Source organism: Tinamus guttatus, unplaced genomic scaffold, assembly GCF_059628265.1.
Source record: "Tinamus guttatus ecotype Peru unplaced genomic scaffold, ASM5962826v1 Tinamus_guttatus_pri_ptg000301l, whole genome shotgun sequence".
Lineage (NCBI taxonomy): Eukaryota > Metazoa > Chordata > Aves > Tinamiformes > Tinamidae > Tinamus > Tinamus guttatus.
The window spans coordinates 4,282,882-4,306,765 of record NW_028288835.1 but is presented as its reverse complement, the minus strand read 5'-3'; the positions used below and the strand labels follow the sequence as shown (position 1 = coordinate 4,306,765).

Genomic DNA, 23,884 nt, shown 5'->3' with positions numbered 1-23,884 from the left:
TGACCCAAGAACTACTTCTGATGAGCCAAAAAATATGATGTATGCAGAATAATATCTTACAGCAATTTAAAAATTACACAAAAAGCATGTATGCGTTTTTAATGCCTCCTACTTGAGGGGAAAAAACAGCTCCAACTATTCTGAACAAGGTTTTGTAGAGTTTTTTTTCCTCTGTATCTTAAAAATAAAGATAAAAATCCACTCTGAATCCTGCTGAAAACAGGATATGCAGTATATGCATCAAAACACATGCAAGAATGTACAGGGATGGAAAGCAGGTACAGACACCACATGGGGTTTGGGATGGATTAACCCCAAGTTCTGTGTTCACGCTGAATGGCAGGTAATGGAGCTCTCTTGCCCACGGCAAGGGAAATTGTGTTTGTCCAGGCCGCAGCACTGCCAGGACCGTTAGCATGAGGAAAGCAAATAACTTCTCCTTACTGCAATTCCTAAAGTGAGAGCTGGCATCTTTTAGCAAGAAAAAGGTGTTTGCTATCTAGTAAAAATTCAGTGATAAAACAAAGAATAATTCCTGAAGGAATTTAATATTCCAGGTTGTTCATACCCGCCAGTGCTTCAAAGCTCTAGATTCATTCACTTGGAGGGCAAATTAAGGATATACTTCCGAATTTCACTGAAACCCAATGGATTGGAGGGTGCCGTGTATTGGAGGGAGCGAGTGGAAATTTCCCTTAAAAATTAATTGCCACGTACGGCGCTTATATGAAGGAGCATCACGCGCGGGTAGAAGCGACTCCATTTCCGCCGAGCTGGTTGCGCTGCTCCCCACGCTGCCTCCCGGCCGCCCGCCCCGGCGGCGCTGCGGGAACGCGCCCCGACCCACGGGGCCCGACGCTGCCCGGAAGCCGCCGCGGTGGGGAGGCGTCGCTCAAGAATAAGGCGCTTATCAGAAGTATCGGGAGACACGCCAGGAATTATTAAATGGAAATATATGCAAATCGTAACGGAACCAGATATCCAAACGCCATGCATAGGTTGTTCAACACCCATTCTCACTAAGTTTAAAAGCATTGGCATCAATGTTTTTTACTTATGCTTGGCAAATACTTAATACTGTCTTTATCTGAAATGGAGTTAATAAGTAAAACACTAGCACTACTGGGTACATTGGCCCTTGTTGTAAAGTATTTTCTTTCTAGGATACCTTTTAATAAATGTACCATTAAACTACGTAAGCACTGAACACAGCATCTGGATTGCCTTTATTTGTACCAGATTTTCAGAAACCGATGTGTAATGACTAGAAATACAATGGGATACACAGTACAAAAGGGCTTTTGATCTTGGGCAGCACAGTCATTTTTAATCACTATGAATTAGATTCAGCCATGTCAAGAGAGAGCAGTACAAGGTCTGTGCTACATTCAAGTCTCATTTAATCTTTTTTATAGCAATATCCTAATTCTAAAGAGAAATATTCCTTAAAAAGAAATAATCCACAATCCCTTTCATATCGCCAAAAGTTCTCATTTTAATGAGAAAATAGTTTTACATATGCTGAAGGCTACAAGAAAAGCAGATTCAGATTTAAAGAGTCATATTTATGAAGACAGAATTTGCACATCGGTATTCAATTTACATGGCATGTTCAGGGGAAAAAATAATCAAGCCAATAACCCTGCTTAGAAAAATCCCTCGTAATGAATGCCAGATTTCAGAAACACTGCAGTCCTTCCCAGAGCCATTCTTTGGCAGAGCCGACAGAACACTTAGAAGGGAGGAGCTTTAGGTTAGTAAATTATTTCCAGCTTTTCATTTGCCAAAGTAAAGAATTTACTCAGCAGCGATGCTTGCAGCTTCGACAAATGGCAGCAGAAAGGCCGCCCTTGACCACGAGGTATTTCCAAATTGCCACCTTGGCGTTCCCCAAGGAAGGCCCTGCAGCCTCTGGTGTTTGCGCAGCCCAGCTCACAAGTAGCTATCCAAGGGGACCAAAAATTGGTTCCCTCCCAAGCAGTTTAAGAAATCTCAGAAAGCATCGGCAAGTGAGCGGAATAAAGGGTCACAGTCCCAGGTGCAAGAGCAAACCTCATCCCAGCGCACGTGCTGGCACAGCCCGACGTGTCCGCCCCAGCGCCGGCGCTCGGGGCGAGCGCTCCCGATGGCCGGTCCGGCTGCGCAGTCACTAGCGCCAACGTGCGAGGAGGGTGAGGGAAGTAAGAAGTGACAACCTCTTTCATCTGCCTTGGATCAGATTAAGTTGACTGTGAAACTGCTCCTTAATTGAAAGCTGTGAAAATCGGGGAACGGCTGCAGGTGGCTAAGGCTGACTCACAACAGGTTGTTCAGCATCCTACTCACAAGCCTCAGGCAAACCGAACTCCTCTCCATCACACTGCACCTCCAACGCCAATGAACTGATTTGCCTTCCACCCGTTTCCAGCCTAACTCTTGCAACATCAAGCCCCAAAGCAGTGTCGGACATCAAAAGCTCGGCTTCAGCCCAGCTGGGCCGCTCTCCTCAGCGTGCCCCTGCACCAGCTTCGGTCTGAGGCCAGAGCGTTTCTGCAGGGAGCGCACCGATCACCCCGGCTGCCTTCGCAGCGCTTCGCACCGCGGAGCAGCCTTGGAGCACGCCAACTGGATTCCCTGCACATGAAAATAAGCCAGAATATGTGCTCCGAGAGCACATCCAATGTGCTGCATCTGCTTCAGGCTACGGGACCAGATTAGAGCGAGCGCGAAGCTAGAACCTCCTGAATCCATCTCTGCACAGGCAGATATTTCCCTTTACAGATCTGCTCCTCTTGGTCTGCACCACTTGCTAACACAGACATTGACCATAATTGCCTGTTATTCTTCCTTTGCTACCTGACAGAGCCCATTTTTTCCTTTTACAGTTTGTGCAATACCAGTGATAGCGCTGACATGTCAAATAATTTGTTTTCATCTCTGTTCACAAGCCTAAATATCTAGGCAAAAACCTAAATACCTAGGTAAGAGTTTTGGACACAGCTGTGGTCCTTGCTGCTGTGGAGATGGGCGCCCTATCTGAGGGGTCGCTGCAAGAACTGCAACAACCTCCCTGGAAGACGCTGCCTTCAGCAAGGAAGTTTAAGAAGCTGCTGCTGTTTGTGAGCTGCAGCATCAGTCAGTTGATTGCTGGGCAGTTTTTGGAATGGTTAAGCATGACCAAAGAGACAATACCAAAGAGAGGTTTTATTCCAGACTACTAGTATCACAGCAACTGGCACTTTTACATTTGTAGAAATCAAGTCCAGTCCTCCCTCCGAACTTCATTACCATGAACATCACCATCATGTCCATCCTGCTATCAGGATATATGACAGCTGGCTGTTTTTTAATTTGCCTTCTGCTGTCAACAAAATTTAGCCTCCTTGGGGCGTGTAGATATAAACTGTGCAATGCTTCAGAAAGCAGAGTCCCACACTGGCTCCTGAAGCAGAAGCAACACATTTTTGCATTGCTGTGCCCAAGCTAACCACCCATGGTAACCTGGCAAGGCTGCTTTTGGGATCACTGTGCCATCTTACATGGGGATTTAGAGAATCAGACTGCATTCGTGGTACATATCTACCCTGAATGTAACTTTAAAAATGACTAAAATAGCACTTTTAGGGAAAATAACTGAAATAAAGTCTCAGGAAGGAGCATGCTAGAGATGGAAGTCAGATTTCGGTTGGCATCAACCATGTAATTCCTATGATCTCAGGAGAGAACATCTGCTATTTCTGTAGTACCCAGTCCACTGTCCAAGGGCTTACTGTAAGGTACCAAGATGGCACTCTTTAGAGTGCTTTCAGAAATATTCACCCTCTTTCCTTACCTTTGGCTTTGGATTTCCTGCCACTTTGCATGTAAATGTGACTGGCATTCCCTCAAAGATTTTGTAATGCTTCAGCTTTATCTCAAAATATGGTGACACGCTGTTATCAAAAGGATCATCTCCGTGTTGCACTTCATCATCCGATTCCTCCACAGGAGACCTCTCCAGCCTGTATTCAATTTCACTGATCAATCTTTGCTCAAAGCTCGAGACCTTATACTCCTGTCAAACAAGAAAGGTGCATATTAGCGGCCCAGCTTCAACACATTGCTTAGTAAGATGCATTTCTAATGATTTTTTTTGTTCTACTGATCTTTGATAATCCATTAGGGTTTTACATATATAAGGAAACTGTATCTTGTTGAAGAAAAACACTATAATCCATGCCTCCAAATAACTTCCTTATGAAACAATGAAGACATCTGGTCTGAGGCAAAAATTGTATTTCATGTTGTCTTAAGATCTAATTTATAAGGGGAAGGAAAGTCACTGGTTGCTTTCTTTCCATTTTTTTTTTTTTTTTAAAAGCCTGTAAGAATAAAAGTATCCTGAAGCAGTTCATAAAGAGGAAAGACATACACTAATATTTCCTTGAGGGTACACACAGATTTAGGGCAGGTTTTACTTCCAGATGTCCAACAGACCATCTGGTTGACATCTGCAATTTCCACATAACTGGAGGCTGCACCCGAAGGCTACAATGATCTTATTTACGGTTGCTTGTAACAATGAGAAAATGGCACCACTGGCAAACCCTGATACTTTCCACCCTTCACTTCTATTACCATATTCCCCTTTATTGGACCAAAGGTATCAAATTCTTCCTTAAAAAAAAAGTTTGTGATAAGTACGGTCAAGATTTAGAAAGAAAAGTAGAATGTTTCATCCAGTGTAAAACACCATTTCTCATTTAAATGTGCTTTTTAGATTCTGGGAAATGTTACTGTGACACACATAGTATTGCTTTTCTTGAACTGTTCACTTTATCTACTTACAGTAAGAATGTCCTGCTCTCAGTAACAGCAAGATAATGCCAGAATATAATAAAAGTCCAAAAGGAGGAAAAAAAAAATCTATATTAGCCAGTCCACTCAGTCAACAGAAATTTAGGTACTCTTTCAAAAGTGACCTTCAATGATTGTTTCTGGCCCTTTTATTATTTAAGAAAAAAAAAATCACATTTCACATGGAGCTCCACTTTCATAGACTTCATCCTCTATCTTCAACTTTGGTCTAGGAATGACATGCAGCCTTTCTACTAGCGGTAACAACAGACAGTAACTACACAACTAATCATAACCCTCAATAAAGGAGAAAAACAGGATAAGAGAGAAGTTGACCTTAGTAAATTTACTCCAGGTATTTTTTATTTCTTTGTTCCCTGAAAGTTCATCACAAAAGCAAACCATGAAGTACACATTCTATTTTATACAAGAGCAGCTGATTTGGATGCAAGACAGTTAGTATCAGTGTATGTTAGCATTACTGCAGAAAGATAGTAGCACACATCATCGCTACACGCAGATACTTAGGCATATAGATAGAGCTTAAGATAAGGAATGCATCTCCTCAGTCATTAAAACCTAGGGGACCTTTTCTTATTACCCAAGAGCAGTAGCAGGGAAAGAGTAAAGACGACAGGTTAAAAAAAAAATCAGTGGATAAGAAAAACAAGAAAGAAAAAGGTGAAAACATTAACCTTTTGAATATCCACAGGCCTCACTACAGAAGCATCAATAGAGCGAACTTCCTGTAAGGGCAGAAGAAAAGATCAAGAGGCAGAAAGAAGACCAAGAAGAATCCATGACAATCTCCCAGAGTTTTTACCAGCAGAACATACTGCATGTGGTAACATAAGCAAACAGACACTATGCAGCTCCGAAGAGCAGCTCTGGCATCTCAACAGGCAACAGGGAATGTGTACCTGGCCTTCCAAGCAGACTTGCTGCTGTGTTTTTTGGTCTGCATCCAAAAAGTGCAGATTACACTCATAAAGGCAAGATGATTTCAAGATAGTAAATGTATTCTTGCCTTGAGAGACTTAAAGGTCAGGATAGAATAGGATTAACGGAAGAGTTTAAAGTGGAAAGCAGACATTTGAGAACTCTCAGCCTTATTCAGTATGGAAAAACTGAGCAATAAGCATGTGATCTTCCAGTTTACTTCACTGATATATAACATACGACTTCTGTAATCAAAACCATCCTATTTTGTGTAATTTACTGTCTTATATAGGCCTGTGAGAAAAAGAAAAATTTTCTTATTTTCCTACAAATGTGCAGAGTGAGGCAGCACCTGTATGGCCGGCTCCTCTTCCGGTTCTTGGATGTTAAAGACGGTCGCGGCGCTGTCGGCGCCCAGCAATCGGCGAGCCATTTTTTCCTCATACGTCAACCTCTGAACAAAGAATTAAAAAAAAAAAAACAAACAGGAAGAAAAAAGAAGAAAAAAAATGTATTGTTTCTCAGTAAGAATTATAAGGCACTTAGAGAGTAAGGCTTCTGCAGGGAAATCTGAAAATTATTCAGCTTAACAACAGGATTTGCTTCTGTACCACACTTTCTGTATTGCTCAGTCGCTGTTTTTAGTTGTAAAAAGCACTTAAACAGAAAGTAGGCTTTTTGTATTATAATAATCCCTCTGCTTTCTCTCCACTACATCAATTCATTCATCTATTTGTGACATTAAATTGCTTTTGACAGAAAGCAAACACATCTTCTAAGCAGAATTACAATTACTAAAGAGAAATAAGCAGGAAAGACTGATATGGTTATTCATCAATAAAGAATAACTTCCCACAAATATTCCTCACGCATATACACAAACAGGACTGAAAGTATAAGGCATGTGTGGCCCACAATTTTTGTGTTGTTTTTAAACCCAGGACTGTCACCCAGGTGACAATCAGACGGCCACCTATTCTCTCTCCAAAGAGAGAATCTAGAGAACTCGAAAATAGTTTATTATGAGCTAGCTACCGTGTCCTGGGCTCCCACAGAAACTTTTTATGAAAATTAGAAACAAACATTATTTTAAATTAAATTTCTGCTACTTTGAAAGAAAAGCTTTTTTTACTGTTCACAAAAGAGAGCAGCAATATGTTTCTAACTGAAAATCTCTGCTACAGTTGTAATGCATTTTTTTTGCATTACCAGTGGCTCTTCTGGCTTAATCAACCCATATCCTGACTGCCATTTGTTTCACCCTCATGCCAGGAACCTGGATGTGAATGAGCAATAGAAACCGCTTAAATCAGCATGGCCATCAAGCAAGTGCATGTCAAATCAACCCAAATCTTACTCCTAGTCGTTCTGCTCGATTTCTACATTAGAACTACAGGGCAGAAACTCTGCCAAAAATGCCACGAAGATATTGCCCTACTTGATTATTTTGTCAAAAATAAAATGACAGCTTTGTAGAAAAGAAAAATTCTTTTAGATTTTTAATTTCTGTTTCTTTTTTTTCTTTTGCAAACTAAGGACAGTGCTTAAAAAAGGCACAGTGGCAGTTTATACTCACAAGAGAGAAAGTTAAAAAAATAAAAGACCTTGTAAGTGTACAATACAATTATTCCATTATTATTTTTCCTCTACATTCAATAACACATTTCATGCACCTAATTTCTTACAAAATAACATTACAAAATTTTGTCAGCAAGTGGAAGGCAAACTCACGCACGGTTAAATCACTCCATTAAATACAGGAAAAAAACGGAAATTGTAAAATGCTAGCTCCACCTAATGCCTATACTTAAAAAAAAATTAATTACTTTCAGAAAGATGTGACATTATAGTTGAAGCATCAGTCTAAGACTTATAAAAACTGGGTACTAATCTTGGCTTAGTTATGAGCTTCTAAACGACTCATGAACTTTTCTTCACTTCAATTTCTTCTGCGATCACTCCCAGGGCCACAGCCACGATTACACAAACAGAATCACCCAGGACAGGAATCTGCAAGGCAAAAGCCTCAAGGCAAGCACGAAAGCAGAGTCAACTCGGTTCAAGCGACCGCATCACCTGACCCCAGCTTGCCTTCCCGGGGCCATGTGGGCTTTCTCAGGACATTCCTCTCATAGGTCCAGGCCAAACATCTCGCTCACTTTCCAAAACAGGCATCATCAGGCACGTTGAGCTCCCCTCCCATGAAAAACCTGAACTTCTGCACTGCGAGGGCCATTCTGCGCAATGCTGAAGGGCAGTGGCAGACCCCGTGCAGCCGGTGCGCACCGCAGTGCCAGTCACTCTCAACACAGTCCCACCTCACCCGGCCTCCTTGCTGCGAACCCAGCACCTCTGCAAATAGTGAGTCTGAAGCAACAGGCTTGAACTGCACTGCAGCCCCCATCTCAGACACTCTAACAAACACAGGCATATGGTGCTAGGAAACCTAAAGCATCCTGACTTTCAGTGACATAAAAGTATCCCGAGTCATTCGGATGCTTTTGAAAACCTTTTGTGTACAAAATGTGGATGAGAGGATGCAGTTTTTTAAATTACATTCCTCTTAGAAAGAAAGATTTCTGCTTCAAAGACATTCAAATCACTCCTTTAATAACTGTAATCAAGTTCTAGGAGAGTTCTAGATGTTCTAAGATGCTTCTTATCAGCTCTCAGCAGGAAGAAGTATTTTATCTTTTCTGCATATCTTAAAATGCACAAAAATTAATGGAGAACCTTGCAACAGTATATTACAAGTGTTTGTTACACTTGCCCGTTTTATCTCTCTTTATCTATGTCTTGTCTCTTCAAGTAGATTGTTAACCCTTGATAAAGTGCTTTGCACATGCTGCTGAGGGCTACCTGGCAGTGCTAATGGCCAGAGCAAAGAGCCCCCGGAGCGCATGCTGCACGGGGTAGCTGCAGGAGATCAGCTTTCAGGCTTCCACTGCTCTGCTAATTCCAAGCTAAGTTGCCCAACACAAGGGGAACTCATAGGCCAGAATATACAGTTTGATTACTCAAGGAAATGCAGCTTTGGAAAATGCAATTAAAATTTTCTAAAACATAAAAAATACTATATTCACAATTAATTTATACATGAGATATCTGAAAAGCTACTCTTGATGCCCACTCTCTTTCCGCAGAGTGTTTTATGTTTTCATACCGGTTGCCCATTGTTCAAAAGGTCTTCCTTGAAACGAAGCTTTCTTTCCAGGTCCTGAATTACAGCATCTTTTGACCCTTGAATCTCTTCATCTGATGCTATCCTGGCAGTTCTGCCTGTTTTCTTGGGAAAACCCCTGCAAAACAATATAAGAAAGTTCACGAGTTTTCCCAAAATCGCTGGTATTTAGGACTTACTGGATGAAGCCCTGACGTGAGTGAAAAAAAAAATACATTTTGCCTTTGGAGGACAGGCATATCACTTACTATACAATCATGTATAACTTACATTATGCTTCATGCAAGAATTAACAGAAAGAAAACTCTGAAAGGGAAAGCAGAGCCTGTAAACAACACACTCAAAGGGAAAGCTGATGAGCAATGACACTAAAGCAAAGTGACAAGAAGCACGAAAGAGAAAGCACAACTAGATAAGCAGGAATGGAAGGTAAACTAGATTACTATAAAGGATAAAGATCATAAAGAAGCATGACAATGCAGTTAATAATTAATTCCCTAAATTATTTAATAACTAATTCTTGTAAAAGTTTTGAACACAGTGCATAACCTAATATTTACTTTTCATATCTTTATGAATACAAGAAGGCAATATGTAAATGTTATTTCTGAAAGAACAGTTATTCAGAGTCCAGGCTATGCTGGCAAAAGATAAAATCACTCCTGCAAAGCAGAATGCAGCAGCAGGCTTTCATAGCAGAATGACAACCATTTCAGCTGTTCCTCACAGCAGCCTGGAAGATGTCCTTGCAATTCCAGGATGCGTCACTCCCACTTTTTGGAAGCGCACAGGAATTTTTTTTTTCCTCCTGTCTGCACTAATATTAAATGCTTTTCAGTAATGTTATGATGACTTTATTGCTGGAAAAACCCAATGATGGTGTTTCCTAATGAAGATGAGATACCATTCAAGTCATGAAGAAATAAACGTTGCTATCACTTTTGTAAACTTGCAATACACTGTATTTCTCCAGTGAAATCATGCAATATCATTTAAAATACTGATACTATTTCTTGCCCCCCCCCGCTGCTTTTTTTTTTTCCTTTTTTTTTTCCCTCTCTAAACTTCAGTGTTTAATTGCAGCTCAACCCATTACCTGGAAATGACTTTTGCAAAATATGGAATCAGGTAAATTGCCAAACTCCTCTCATGTATCACAATGTTTATAATTAGAATCTAAACCCATCTGTTGCTTTAAGTTAAAATATTTCCTTTGCTTTGATATGCTAGGAACCATGTGATGTTTCTTTCTGGAAGGAACACTTAAAATTCTTTCAAATTTAGGATTCCACAGATGAGAGAGATGGAAAAAAACGAGACTAGCAATTATGGGCAATCTTCCTTCCCACACAGAACTTAACAATTTTATTACCAACACAAGAAATGAATCCAGAATTACACAGAGTTACTGAATATTCTTGGGCATTATGTTTCTATAACATACGTAAATTAACCTTGTTCTTTAGAAAATGTCTTTCATGGTAAATTTTAGCTGTAGTTGAAAATGAAATAATACATTATACACTGTCAAAAGCCAAAAAGGAATTAATAGATGGAGAAGACAATAATTGGAAACGGTATATCTAAATGGCTAAAACATTTCATATCTTGTTACTGAAAGTAACTTCAAAATGGGAGAAGGGTGAAGTATTTGTAAAAAGAATTATTTTCACATCAAGCTGCAGCAAGACAGGCAGATGTCACTGCCCAACGTCTGCCTGTCTGCCTGGTGTCACAGAGAATTGGAGGGGAACCCCATCCCTCACCCTAGGTATATTCAGCAGTTGGCTGGAGCTCTTGTCACTCACCAAGCAGAGTAATTTTCTCTGCGTTCGGCTAGGGATGCATTTGGTCACAAGCACAATAAACTCATCCTGATACAGCTTTGGGGAAGGAGCGGTCAGGAAAACCACCTCACCTACATGGAGGAGGCAGGAGCAGCAGGTAAAGCCTCTTTTGGGGAGAGAAGCTGCAATAACGCAGGATTATGGGACAGTAAAGGTATGAAAGGAAAATGGACCAGAAGAAGCTGGGAAGAGCTAAGATCCCACAACAAGGCTTAACTGAGTGCTGGAAGGCTAACGGAAAGTGGTATCTGTAGCTCCCTCCATGTCTTTACTCACAGCCTTTTCCTTCACCTCCCAGCTTTTCTTACTCCACCCAGTCCAACTTGGGAGCCAGATTTTGGCTTCACTTTGAAGAAGTCCCATGCCAGCTCAAGGGACACCTGCATCCTGCCTTGAAAATTGCAAGTGATATGAAGTGTTCCTTTCACATTGTACAAGCTCTGTACTCAGATGATTAAAACTGTAAGAGTGTTAGCAGAAAAAGGCCAGTTTACACTTGGCATTTAATAGATTATAAAGGAAAAATTTACATTACACCCAAGAAAGTCACAACACTGCATGAAAAGGGGTGATAGGCTAAGTACTCTGGAGTGGACTTTGAGGACCAAGTAAAAGCATCCTCTGAAGCATTAGCAATTACCTGAAAAACAGAAAGCAAACACCTATTTCAAGAGAGGAAAGGAGTACCAAGGGAATTATAATGTCACTCAGTCCAAAGTCCATACTAAACACAAGAAAATAACATTGTAGCCCATTTCAAAACAGTATAGGATAATATGGCAATTAAAATGGAATCACATCAAGCCCTGCCAGCTTCTCTTTCTGACAGGCTGACTGGCATGGAGACAGACAAAAAGAAGTAGCATTTCAGTTTACAGCTTCTGAGTAAGCCCTCTGCGGCACTGTAGTCCCCAGCAAATTAAAGAAACATAAGTCTGGCTGAAATTTCTATTAAAGGGCTGCATAACTGTCTGGAAAAACTATTCCAAGAGTTATTATGAGGTTTTCTCTGTCAAACTGGAAGAAAGACCAACGAGGTCTTTCAAATGCCTATACTAGGCTCAGCATTTAGTATTCCAACAATTGGAATAGTGAAATAAAACTGTGAAATAAAAAGCACATTTCACAAACTGGCTTATGACAGTGACCTTGCAGAGGTGGCAACTTAATTTCAGGCAACAACTGTCAATTACAATCTTCATAAGAAAAATAGGAAAGAAGTGCAAAACATGACAGCAACATGGATGTAAATGTAGCACTAAGATATTGTGCATTTCAGAAGAAAAGACTAGAATGAAATAATGATGTTTCATGTTTTATCCTAATGCGTTTCAGAATTATATTTCTCTTTCAGAATTATTTCATTATGTCCAAAGTTTCAGTCTTTGCTGTTGGAGACTGAGTCTAGTTCTACCACCATCCTTTAGAAAAAACACAGCTAATTGGAGACTGGAAAGCAAGAAAAGGGTAAGATGGTTTTAAAACATAACTTCTGTGAGGTTGGAGAAATCCTGTTTTATTTAACCTGGAAAAGAGAATACTGAGTATAGGGAGGTAAATCAAAATTTTAAGACATCAGAAAACAGCTGACATTCTGCCATTCTGCCATTCACTAAGGACAATAAAGGAGACAATTTCAGGACACACAAACCTCAGTTAGACAAAAACAATGTTGAACTCTCCTCCTTTCTCCTTTCACAACCAATAATATCTTAAACACTGGAACAAGTTATGTAGGGAAGCTAAGGAATTTTTATTTAAGAACAGGCTAGGCAGAGTTTTCAGCAATGGCCTGGGGATTTTTGGTAGTTTTTAACATGAGAGGAAAAATCCCTAACAACCTTTCCACACCTCTGCTCACAAGCCAGAGCATTCTGAGCTTTGTACAGTAGGTATGGGAGCAGTCTCCAAAAGCCAGTCAAGGCAACTTGTCTGAAAAACGAATTTGAGTTTACTTTATAAGTATCCAAGCAAGGCATCAGTTTAGAAATATATTTATAAAAACAAACGCCAGTCAAAGTTCTTTCGAGTGGCTTTAGGAAACCTCTCTGTCTCAGGACTACTTTATATTGGGTAGATGAGAAAATTTAATTCTTCCTACAGATGTTCTATCTGCATGCCTATTCAGAATCCCTTTCCTTCTTTCTCTACATATATAAATACATGTATACATGTAAGCATACAAAGTATATACATACAGACACCCCTCAACACGCCAGCTGCTGAGACATTCTTGAGATGAACTTCAGAACAGCTACAAAGCAACGGAGACAAATAGGAGGCCACCAATGAACCCGCCCTTCAAGGCACAGCACCATTAGAATCATAGAATCATAGAATGCTTAGGGTTGGAAGGGACCTCTAGAGATCATCTAGTCCAACCCCCCTGCATACGCAGGGACACCTAAAGCACGTGGCACAGGACTGCATCCAAGCGGGTTTTGAAGATCTCCAGAGAAGGAGACTCCACAACCTCTCTGGGCAGCCTGTTCCAGTGCTCTGGCACCCTCACTGTTAAGAAATTTTTCCTTAAGTTCCTGTGGAATTTTTGATGTTTCAGTTTCCGGCCATTTCCTCTAGTCCTATCAGTGGCCACCACTGAAAAGAGACCATCCCTGTCCTCTGCACTCCCTCCCTTGAGGTATTTATATACACTGATTAGATCCCCTCTCAGCCTTCTCTTCTCCAGGCTGAACAGGCCCAGCTCCCTCAGCCTCTCCTCATAGGGCAGATGTTCCAGGCCCCTGATCATCCTTGTAGCCCTGCGCTGGACTCTCTCCAGCAGCTCCACATCCCTCTTGTCCTGTGGAGCCCAGAACTGGACACAGTACTCCAGATGTGGCCTCACCAGGGCTGAGTAGAGGGGCAGGATCACCTCCCTCGACCTGCTGGAGATGCTCTTCTTAATGCACCCCAGGATCCCATTGGCCTTCTTGGCCACGAGGGCACACTGCTGCCTCATGGTCAACTTGTCATCCACCATGACACCCAGGTCTTTCTCCGCAGAGCTGCTCTCCACAAGGTTGGTCCCCAGCCTGTACTGGTGTCTGGGGTTATTCCTCCCCAGGTGCAGGACCTTGCACTTGGCCTTGTTGAATTGCATGAGGTTTTTCACCGCCCAGTTGTCCAATCTGTCCAGGTCCCTCTGGATGGCAGCACAGCCCTCTGGGGTATCGGCTACTCCTCCCAGTTTGGTATCATCAGCAAACTTGCTGAGGGAGCACTCTGTGCCTTCATCCAGGTCATTGATGAAAAATTGAACAGGACTGGACCAAGGACTGACCCCTGGGGGACCCCACTAGCCACAGGCCTCCAAGTCTCTCCTTAGTCTCTCCTTAGTGCGAGAGACTTTTTATTGGTCAGACAGACTGGCAACAAACTTTCTTCAGTAGATTTTGCAAATATCTTTTACTAAGCTTATGTGATTTATTGATTTATAAGTCTTAGGATTTCTTCCTTCCTTGGTTGTTCATATGCTTTCTTTTCATCTTCTCACAAGAATAACAACAAACAAAATATTCTGCCAAATGATTTGTGTTATTTATATGCTGATTCTTTGCCTGAAATTTTCGAGGTACAGGTTTCAGGAGTGTTCAAGCCAGTAGGATACAGTTGGAAAGGATACGTGTAAAGACATAGATACCATTAGCCCTAGGCACACAAGGCACGCAATAACTACCATCTACACGCAAAGAAATTCTCAGCCTTTGAGAGAATCAGGCTAAAATTCACAGTGATTTTTGAATCACCTCTGAAATGAGCATCACTTAAGTCACTGGGTGGCTGAATACAGTCGTAGCTATAAGCACGTAAGTCTGAATTCTTTGGGATGGAAAGGGCGTAAGGAAGTTGTCAAAATCCAGGCGTCTGAATTCATACAACAAATTCCTGACAGCAGAAAATTTTGCAACTTTGGCTTGGCTCTCCTTCATTTTGAGTGTTTGCTCTAACATTTGTTTAGAAAACGAGCCAAACTAGCAGTACTTTTCATGTTTTAATTACATGGAGTGCATGCTGGAGGAGAGTCCCCTTCTTTTACTATGTACCTTCTACAGTGTAAACAAGGCTAACAGGCTGGCTGCTGTTATCCTTCCAAGAACAAATTCCTATTTGCAGCCAATATGGCTCAGTTTCACAGAAATCCAAATCAATTCTCTGGTACTGAGGTAATGAACAGTAACTTGATTCTTCTTTTAGAACTAAAGCTTTCCAAAAATACAATTAATTCCTGTCCGTTTAACACATTTTCACTTACAGTAAGAAGAAAATTACTGTAAGTAACAGGTCACAAACTTTGGAGCTGCAGTTGCACATTAGAATTTAGTTTTTGCCTCATCTTGGAGGCTAGAAATCAGCTCTGTTCAGTAACATGACATTAAAGGTAAGGGAATGCCCAAGGCAGAGTCATGAATACGGATGACTTCAACAAAATGAAACTAAGGTAACAAAGTTCAACTATTTCTACCACCCAAGAAAAAGGTATGAAAATATGTTTAGAAAAGAAAGGAATTCCTCAGCATCAAAACTGACATGAATAATACATATTTCTGAGCCTGTTTGAACCTCCTCAGTGATTGACAACAAAGAGACCTACAAACTGTGTGTCTGTTACCAACGATTTATTTTTCTAAGGTTTATCTTTCAAAATACATTTTTATTTACTAAAATACAAACCATTGTCTCTACATCCTCCTTTTCAGCTCCTCTCCTTTGCTTCAGGCTGCACTGGTTACTATAGCTATGTAAGTGTAATTTGCTATTCAAAAGATGTCCAGATATTTTGATATCAATCGAAAAAATACTACATATTTTGCAACTGATAATTTTATCTGCCCTTCTGGCTGTTTCTTGCATTTTGCCAAAGCTAAAGAAATGAAGAAAACTGACTGCTCCTGAATGTAGGTAAGAAATCTAGGCAAGAAAATGAACTACTTTCAAAAATATTAACATCTTTTTCAAGTTCCTGAAATGCTGCTAAGGTTTCCATTACCATCAATCACTGTCCCTGTGGCATCCTGACCTGCATGAAAGAACACAGCTGTAACACAAAATCTTCGTAAGGAAAAATCTGCAGGACATCAGGCTATGTTGATAGGCCAAAAAAAGCTATAAAGCCATGGTGCACATCTTACTGAAATAAATGAATTACCACACAGTCTCTATTTGCAGTAGAAAGGTATAAGCACTAGTTCTTTTAGTTAATTTACTTGCCATCTTACAAGATTCTTAACTATCTGCAACAATCATTGAGAAAAAGAAATGGATCAAAAACATCTGGAAAATGAAGCCTTCCAGATGCAATGACTGTCAAGATACAGGAGGTCAGTTATTTTGGCTACTGTTTGCATGCCTCCCCCTTCATGCTGGATTCTTGATCACTGTTTATTCTTGAGCAATTTGATTTAATAAATCAAATCCAGAGCACAATCTGGATTTCAAAGCTGAAATGGAACAAACATGCATTTATCATATTTCATAAAGTTGATATGGTAAGTATTTTATGATATCAACTTGCATGTACATATTAAAAATGTGTCATATTGTGTGTGTGTGGGGGGAGACCCCTAATCTGAGTGATTTCTTAGCAGAGTCAACAAGAGGAGATCTGGTATCCTAGATAAACCACACAGATGTTGACCTAATAGCAACAATTAAGATCCAAGTCACCGGGAGAGGAGGAGAGATAACATATTAAAGCATATTAAAGCAAGAAACCTTAAACAAAAAACAATCTAATGAGCAATAGATTAAGAGGTCTGCACAACATAAAATTGAAATCTGGGAGAACCCATGTTATAAAACTGGAGGTTGGAAAGGAAACCAAACACGAACTTTTGTGGGAATTTTTCTAACGACAGAAATATTTGTCTCCAGATGTGCTTTCACAAGCCCAAGGACAACTCCAGATACTAATGAGTAAGTACCATACAGAGAGGAGATGAGTTCCCTCATAGCAGAAGAACCATCCCAACCACTCTCCTGCATTTAAACGCTGTCGGCATTTTAAAATAAAGGCCTCCCTCCAACATAACATTATTTTAAATCAGCCATATGGGAGGCAATCTCAACTTTTTTGCAGTTTTGACAGATGTAACTTAAAAAAACATGAAAAAATAAATCTCAGATCTACATGGGACAACAACACATTTTTCTCTAAAACAAAAGCTGGCATTTGTAATGAAAGACTGTCAAAAGCTGCAAGATAAAAACACGCAGAAGCGTAGCCTCTCCCACGTTGCCATCATCGTTGCTAACGAACTCAAGGAACATCAGGATTGCTAAAGTTCACCTCTCAGTAATATCTGAGAGGGAATTCAATGCACAAGTCACAGTACAAGGCTGGAAGAACAGACTGGCAGCCTGGACTCAAGTAAGGAAAAAAAAACCCAACATGCAGATCTCTCTCTGATGTTCCTATTCTCATGGTCCTCATAGAATCCACTTTAAGGTTTGTTTTGAAGTTCTAGAAACAGCAACCTAATTTATCATGTATAGTGATAAATGCCTATTTAATTCAACTTTACAAGAGACTGCAGACTATCTTGTCTTTAAAGAGATGTTTTCTTTTCCATTTGAAAGATTTATACTGAAACCAGAAAGTACTAAAGCCAGACATGTTTTCATCAATTCTCTACTGTCAGATATTTTCCTGCTTGCAACTAAGGCAATAACTATTTAAAGAAGACTATTTAAAGATAACTATTTAAAGAAAAAGTACTATATACATCAGTTCCTTTAAAAATATAATAATATAGCTGGCAATACATAATTTTTAATACTCAGAAAGAGAATCCACTTCTCCAGGTTTGATGACTAACTCCACAATTTTTTGAAGAAAGATCTATATTCTTTTTGTTCGTTATTCATTAAATATTCACTTACTACTTCTCCTGGGATTAAATTTTGCTTTCACTTATGCTCATGCACATTTGTCAGTATATAAGCTTGACTTAAATTTACCTTTTCCTGTGATTTAAAATGTATGCTTACCTATTTTCAGATAAATAGTTCAGTTCTTTGTGATGAATAGTAAAGCTTCTACAGATATAGATGTGAAGAAAAAGAATAATTCAAAAAGGACTCAGTTCTGGTTTATGTCACACAGACCTTGTTCCTTTTAAGTCTTTTGCAACTGAATGCTAACCCGAGTCCAATGTATATGTCCGCTCATAGATTTTTCTTTAGGAAAAATAAAGAAAGAATAGAGCTTCTTAAGAATGGTATCCAACAGTAATATTCCAGGCAGCTTTCACCTCAGAAATAAGCAATAAGTGTTCATAACTCTCAAAGGTATTTAATTTGCTATGGAGTTCTACCAGTACTTCTCTTCCTATCTGATAAAGACTATGCTCTGGCAAAATATCAATTTTTCAAATCTGTCCAATCAGAAAAGACAGTTATTCCTAAAACTTGTTCCATTAACATTGCTAGAGCCAAAGTTTGAAAATGCTGATAACTGCAATGTGACTGGAGCTTACTGGAAAGATGAGATGCATTTTATTCCACTGAAACATTTTCCATACCATTGTTGCAAAATGCTTCATGGTGAGTTACCAGGTACTAACTACATAAAGCTGTTCTTCATGTTTCAAATGTCCAAATAAAATCCAGTAAATTCATGTCTAGCTGTTCCCATGCTTCAGGCCAAGCTGTAAGACTAATTTGTTGGCAAAAATACAATGTCACCGTCTCCAAATCTACTGACTAGAAAAAATATTCATTTGACCAAACGTATTTAGATAATGCTGTCACTTCCACAGAGTCTGAGAGTCCACAGCAGAGGAAAATTTCAGCCCTTACTGAAACATCAGTATGGTATTTACTGCTCATTTTCCCAGAACTCACAGATGAATTACAAGGAAGAAAAAAAAAGCATACTTATTTTGTCTCAGCTTGTACATAACAAGAACAACATTTCCTTGGAGTCGTTCCCCTTGGTAGCAGGGCACGGATGATATGTATACTGGAAAGGAAATGCATTAGGAAGGCTGATGGAGGGAAGGCCAGATGCCATGAGAAGCAAGGATGACTCTACTGGCCTGCACAACACCAGAGAGCGGCTGCTTTACCTTCTATTTTGCAGAAATCTTCCTTTGCTGCTGTCTCTAACCGTATCTAAACATCCATTAGTTTCAGATGAAATGCTTATTGTTTTATCTGTATTTTGTTTCCAGCACAAAAGTAATCAAAAGAAAATAAGAATGTTGCCTGCTACATACTGATTTTGAGGAGTTTATAATTTAGGGGCAGATCTGTAATTTTGTAAAGATTTGGTGTGTAAGAAACATGTATGCATGAGATGCATGAAAAATTGAACAATAATTCAATAAATTCCACAGCATATTGATATGCATAATTTACAGAAATAGCCTTCAGGACTTTTTACTCAGCCAAATAATGTTTTATGATAATCACAGGCTCTGAAAAGGCTAAAATATTTTTTTCACTCAGATATTTGCTATCAGTATCATGGTAACCATTCCCACGACAGAAGAAAATAAACAATCATGGTAAGAAGGCCATATAATCAAAACGTGAGAATGAAAGAAAAAGGAGACATGAAAGCACTGAAAATAGGCAGGAATACTATCTTAAGAGCATTCTACTTGTTAAAAGTAGTGGAAGTGAAAGCATAAGGGCCTTCAGAAAAAGGTTTCAGACTTCTACTAAGGCCCAAGATCTCTCATGTTGATCGCGCTATTACTGCACACATATGCAAGGAATTGCAGTGTACCCAAGTAAGCAGAGCTGACAGAAATATTACAGAGAAGGGATGGCATACATGCAAAGGGTTAATCTGGTCCTGGGTGAGAATTTCCTCTCTCAAAGACTTACTTTGTGACATTAAACAACATATTTCACCCTTAAGCCAAACAGGGGTAAGTTTACTTCTAACAATGAGATATTCTTATAGGCTGAGAATACTGAGTACAGCAAGTGGTTCAGAAATTGTAACATCGCAGAATTAAAATACGTTAAAGAAAAGAGGATTGGCAACGATGGAGCAGAAGGTGAGGAAACCGAAAAAAAATGGAAGAAGAAAAAAAGCCAGAACAGAATTGCAGCACAAAGCGGAGGGAGATCAACAGAGGTAGATCAAAAGTAATGGTGGGGGGGACAGAAAGTCTCGGGAGACAGTGCCAGGAGAGTGATGGGAAAGATCAAAATATAGCACAGTCAGTGAGTCAAAAGACAGAGGCATTAGTAGCTTAAGAGAGTAAAATGAGCAAGGAGGCCAGGGAAGAAACAGGCAGAGATACATATCGATAGATTTCTTTTCCATCATGCAGTATGTCTTCTAGATGTTTGCATATTGCAATTAAGATGACAGAAGTTCATTTTGTGTGTGTGTATACATCTACACAAACATGAGTTATACACACAAACAGCCAGTGTGGTTAACATGATCCAGCTCCCATGTGGACACATTTGCTGAGCGGCTGCAGGCCGAACAGCCAGCCCAGCACCTCACCGGCTCAGAACCTGAGGCTGCTGCCATGTCCTGGCTGGGGAAAGATGCCACCACATGCACACCCAGGCTGGCCACGGAGCGAGCAGCAAGAGGAACGCGCAGCACCCACAGGGCTCAGCCCTGGCAGGGCTCAGGCCATGCGTGTGGCTGAGGACTGCAGGGAATGAGGGGGAGCACCGTGCTCGGCCTCAAGTGACAGCAGGCTCGTGGGAGTGCAGCAGCACAGCGGAAGAGGCTGCCCTGAACATCTGTGGGATACAGGAGAGGCCTGAGCTGTTGCCCCCTCTATCGTAGCACACAAAAGGGAAAGTCAAGAGGGAATCAAGTCCCCAACAGCTGCCTAAAACAGACTGTCCTGTGCAGGACATCTGAATATGCACACAGAACCTTGTACCTGCTTTAGAGACTCTTCTGGCAAACGAGGCACAACTGCAGTTTTTGCGGGCTGTGTTTACCTGCCAAGCTGTCAGTACATTGATCATATAACTTTCAGCAGCCAGTATCAATAAAGAAACTCAGGGAGTGCAAAGGACACAGTAAGGCAGAAAACCACAGCTAGGTTGAGTGCAAGAGTAAATGGTACTATTCATTTTTCTCTTAATTCTGTTTTATGGCCAGATTTCATAATGAGCCATATGTCCAGATATATAAATGCTTTTTAAAGATTATCCATGATTTATGACTGGATATCTATCTTTTCATTTGCTTCCTTTGCAAATTTTGGATTGAATTAACAGAAGTTCCCAGTGCAACAGTATGTAGCTGAGCAAGTCACCTAGATACTGTAGACATGTTTAGAAAAACTTCTAGACAAAGTTATAAATAAGCCTTGGATACAGCTATTCTCATTCTTGTTCTTCAGCATTTCTCTTTGTTCTCTTAAGGATGGAATGAGAATCTCGTGCCAGTGGAAAGACAAACTGATCTATGATGGGAGCTGACGTGCTCCAAAATAATGCTTTGGCCTTGAGGGAAGACAAAAGGGGAGAGAAAATCTGTGGAGCTGTTAGGAGGAGGGGTTCTGGTTGTTTTCATGTGTTCTTCTAAATCCCCTGTTAAAGTCCTCTCCTTTCAAAATTACAGAGAAAAAAAGCTCTAGGAAAAAGCCAACAAGGCACCATTATGATTATCTTGTTGTGAGGGGTATACTTCAATATTTTATACTTTAAGCTATGTATACAAAGCTATAGGAACTTCCAAACAATGCCTTTTCCTTGATCTTTATGTGCAGAAATAATGGGGATAGAGATTGGAAATATCACCATATGTGTGACCTTAAGATAACTGGGCCATGAGAAGGGTTTTCTTGAGGCTCCTCCCCTGCTGCCCTGGGCATGCAGAACCTCTTGCTGTCACTTTCATAAAGACATCAACTCTAATTAAAAATTTCAGTTTCTTCCTGCTCCTGTTCCCACTGTAGGGCCCTTACATAATCTTGCAAGGACTGAAAAAAAAAACAAATAAAAAAAACCCACTATGTAACTAATCTCTAGCATAGACAAATTTACAACTAGCTCGTGCATCTCTCCCTCTCAGGTAGCAGATAACAGTAAAGGACACTAGAAAAGCATAAAATGAAACAAGTGCAATAATCTTCAATACAACCTACAGAAGCTACAAATGCAAGAAGCTCATTAGCTGATACTTACGGAGGTGTCACTCCTTTGGGCAGCCCTAGTGCATTGACAGAAATAGGTGGTGGCTGGGATGGCAGCATGGAGCTGAGAAAAGCAGCTGGAGATTGGCCGGAATTAGAAAATCTAGGAGTTGGAGACATGCTGTGGGAAGGGGAAGGAACTGAAGGAAGAGGAGGGGGTGGAGGAGGTGGCAGTGGAAAGGAATCGCACACGGGATACGCTGTGGTTGGACTAAAGACAGGTGGAGGTGGCGGGGGAGGAGATGGAGAAGAAGGAGACCATGGGTACTCCCCTTCTGGAGCAAACTGCTGGGAGAAAGGCGGGACAGGCGCTCTCCCAAACTGTTTCTGAGAAGCAGTAGGAGACATAGGAGAGGGAAGGCTGGATGTAGATGATCCCGAGGAAGGAGTCACGTAACCCGAAGCAGGGCTGATGTTCTGAGCAGCAATGAACTGCTTAGGCCGAGCATAGTTGAAGGAGCTGGAGGACTGCATGGTGGGAGAAGTATGAGAGTTGAGAATACTCATTGGCACAGAAGTGAGACACTGGCTGGCTTCAAGCTCCTGGAAGGAGGGGGGAGGAGGAAAGGAAGGAGAAGAGGGAGGGTGCAGATGGTGGTCGGGTTGCTGGTGGTGATGATACCGCTGGCTGCTTTCTTGCTCCAGACGAATTTGGTTCTGCAGTTGCTGTATTTTTAGAGGGTCCCTGTACAAAAAAAAAAACAAAAAAGAAAAAGAAGAAAAAGACCATCAGACATGTGGTGCTCGTTGGGAAGGAGGTAAAAACTCCAAACACTGAGCTGTGGTTTAGGAAAGTCAGAAACCTGGTTTAGGAGCTATGGTTTAGGAAAGTCAGGGAAAGTTCAAAGTACTTGCATCTTGAATAGCCGTATTTCTTAAGATCTAAAACATCACTACAAAAGCCTTCTTTGATGCCAGAAAAGAGAGGAAAATGTACACACATAATAGAAATCAAAAGAACTTTATTTTTTCTGAAAAGGCAAATTATAAAAAAAAAATCTGAAGACACTTTGGGGTAGAACAAGAACAGACTAAAAGCCAAGTACACAGAAGCACTCAAAACAGCTAAGTCAACACAAATGCTGAGCGCACAGCAGTGAGGGAAACCAGAGCATGCACTGGCTTTTTTTGCCACCATACGGTTGTTTAAATGACATTATGTCCTTCCTATTATTTGCTCCTTGGCAGGAAAAAAAAATACACAATAAAGTGAGAGACAGGAACATTTATGAGAGTTCAGCAGTCTATTTTAACTGCTGTTCTGCTGAAGCAGTAGCAGTGCAATGTAACTAAGATCCCCAGGAAAATGGAGATCAAACTCAACTGTGTGGTCTCTCATCTTAGAATTCATCAGACCAAATTGCTTAAAAACTGTGATGTTCCAGCTGGAAATGATAACTTTCTCTCTGTACTCCAGATGTCTATGAAGTTTCAGTATATGCATTTTTTTGGTATATTTCATATACAAATTCTTTAATAAATACAAGTGTGTCATCGTTTATTAAATATTTTAGGTCATTTGAGCAGAGCTTTTAGAATCTGTCCACTTAATGCATGGCATGTGAATGTATGATTCTGGTAAAATAATATACTTTTGTTGGTAGCAACAAAATTATAAGTGGTAATATCATATTTTCCATCCTAAGATTAATTTTGATACTCTAACCATCCACATTTCCCAGAAAATATTCTCTGACAATAATTCTGGTTATGATCTCAAGCCAAAGAGATTGTTTAGATTAAAAAGAAGAGTGTGACAGTTCAGGTCCAGAAAACTGAGAAATCAAGTATTTACTTTAACGGTTGTTTTTTGTCTTTTTAATCACATTGACGGTTCATTCTTAACTGTCATCTCACCAAGAATATATATTTCAGTTAAGGTGATTATATTTTTCACTTTAATAAAAAAACTGCAGTAAGAAGACTAAGGGGCTGCACTCCACTCACACATTTTAGAATTTATTTTTGGATGT

The 23,884-nt window shown here is 40.3% G+C and overlaps 1 protein-coding gene across 1 annotated transcript in view; it reads right to left on the bottom strand.

The window, feature by feature from the left end:
* The window catches only part of LOC104569619 (palladin-like), a 33,978-nt gene extending 11,358 nt beyond the window's left edge, over positions 1 to 22,620 (bottom strand). Inside the window, exons 1-4 of the mRNA XM_088528135.1 lie at positions 21,904 to 22,620; positions 8,918 to 9,053; positions 6,107 to 6,208; positions 3,812 to 4,033 (exon numbers count right to left, since the gene is read on the bottom strand). Of these exons, the coding sequence (XP_088384261.1) occupies positions 3,812 to 4,033; positions 6,107 to 6,208; positions 8,918 to 9,053; positions 21,904 to 22,418 (975 nt within the window). The 5' untranslated portion in view covers positions 22,419 to 22,620. The remainder of the gene's footprint in view (positions 1 to 3,811; positions 4,034 to 6,106; positions 6,209 to 8,917; positions 9,054 to 21,903) is intronic.
* Between the last annotated feature and the right edge of the window lie 1,264 nt (positions 22,621 to 23,884).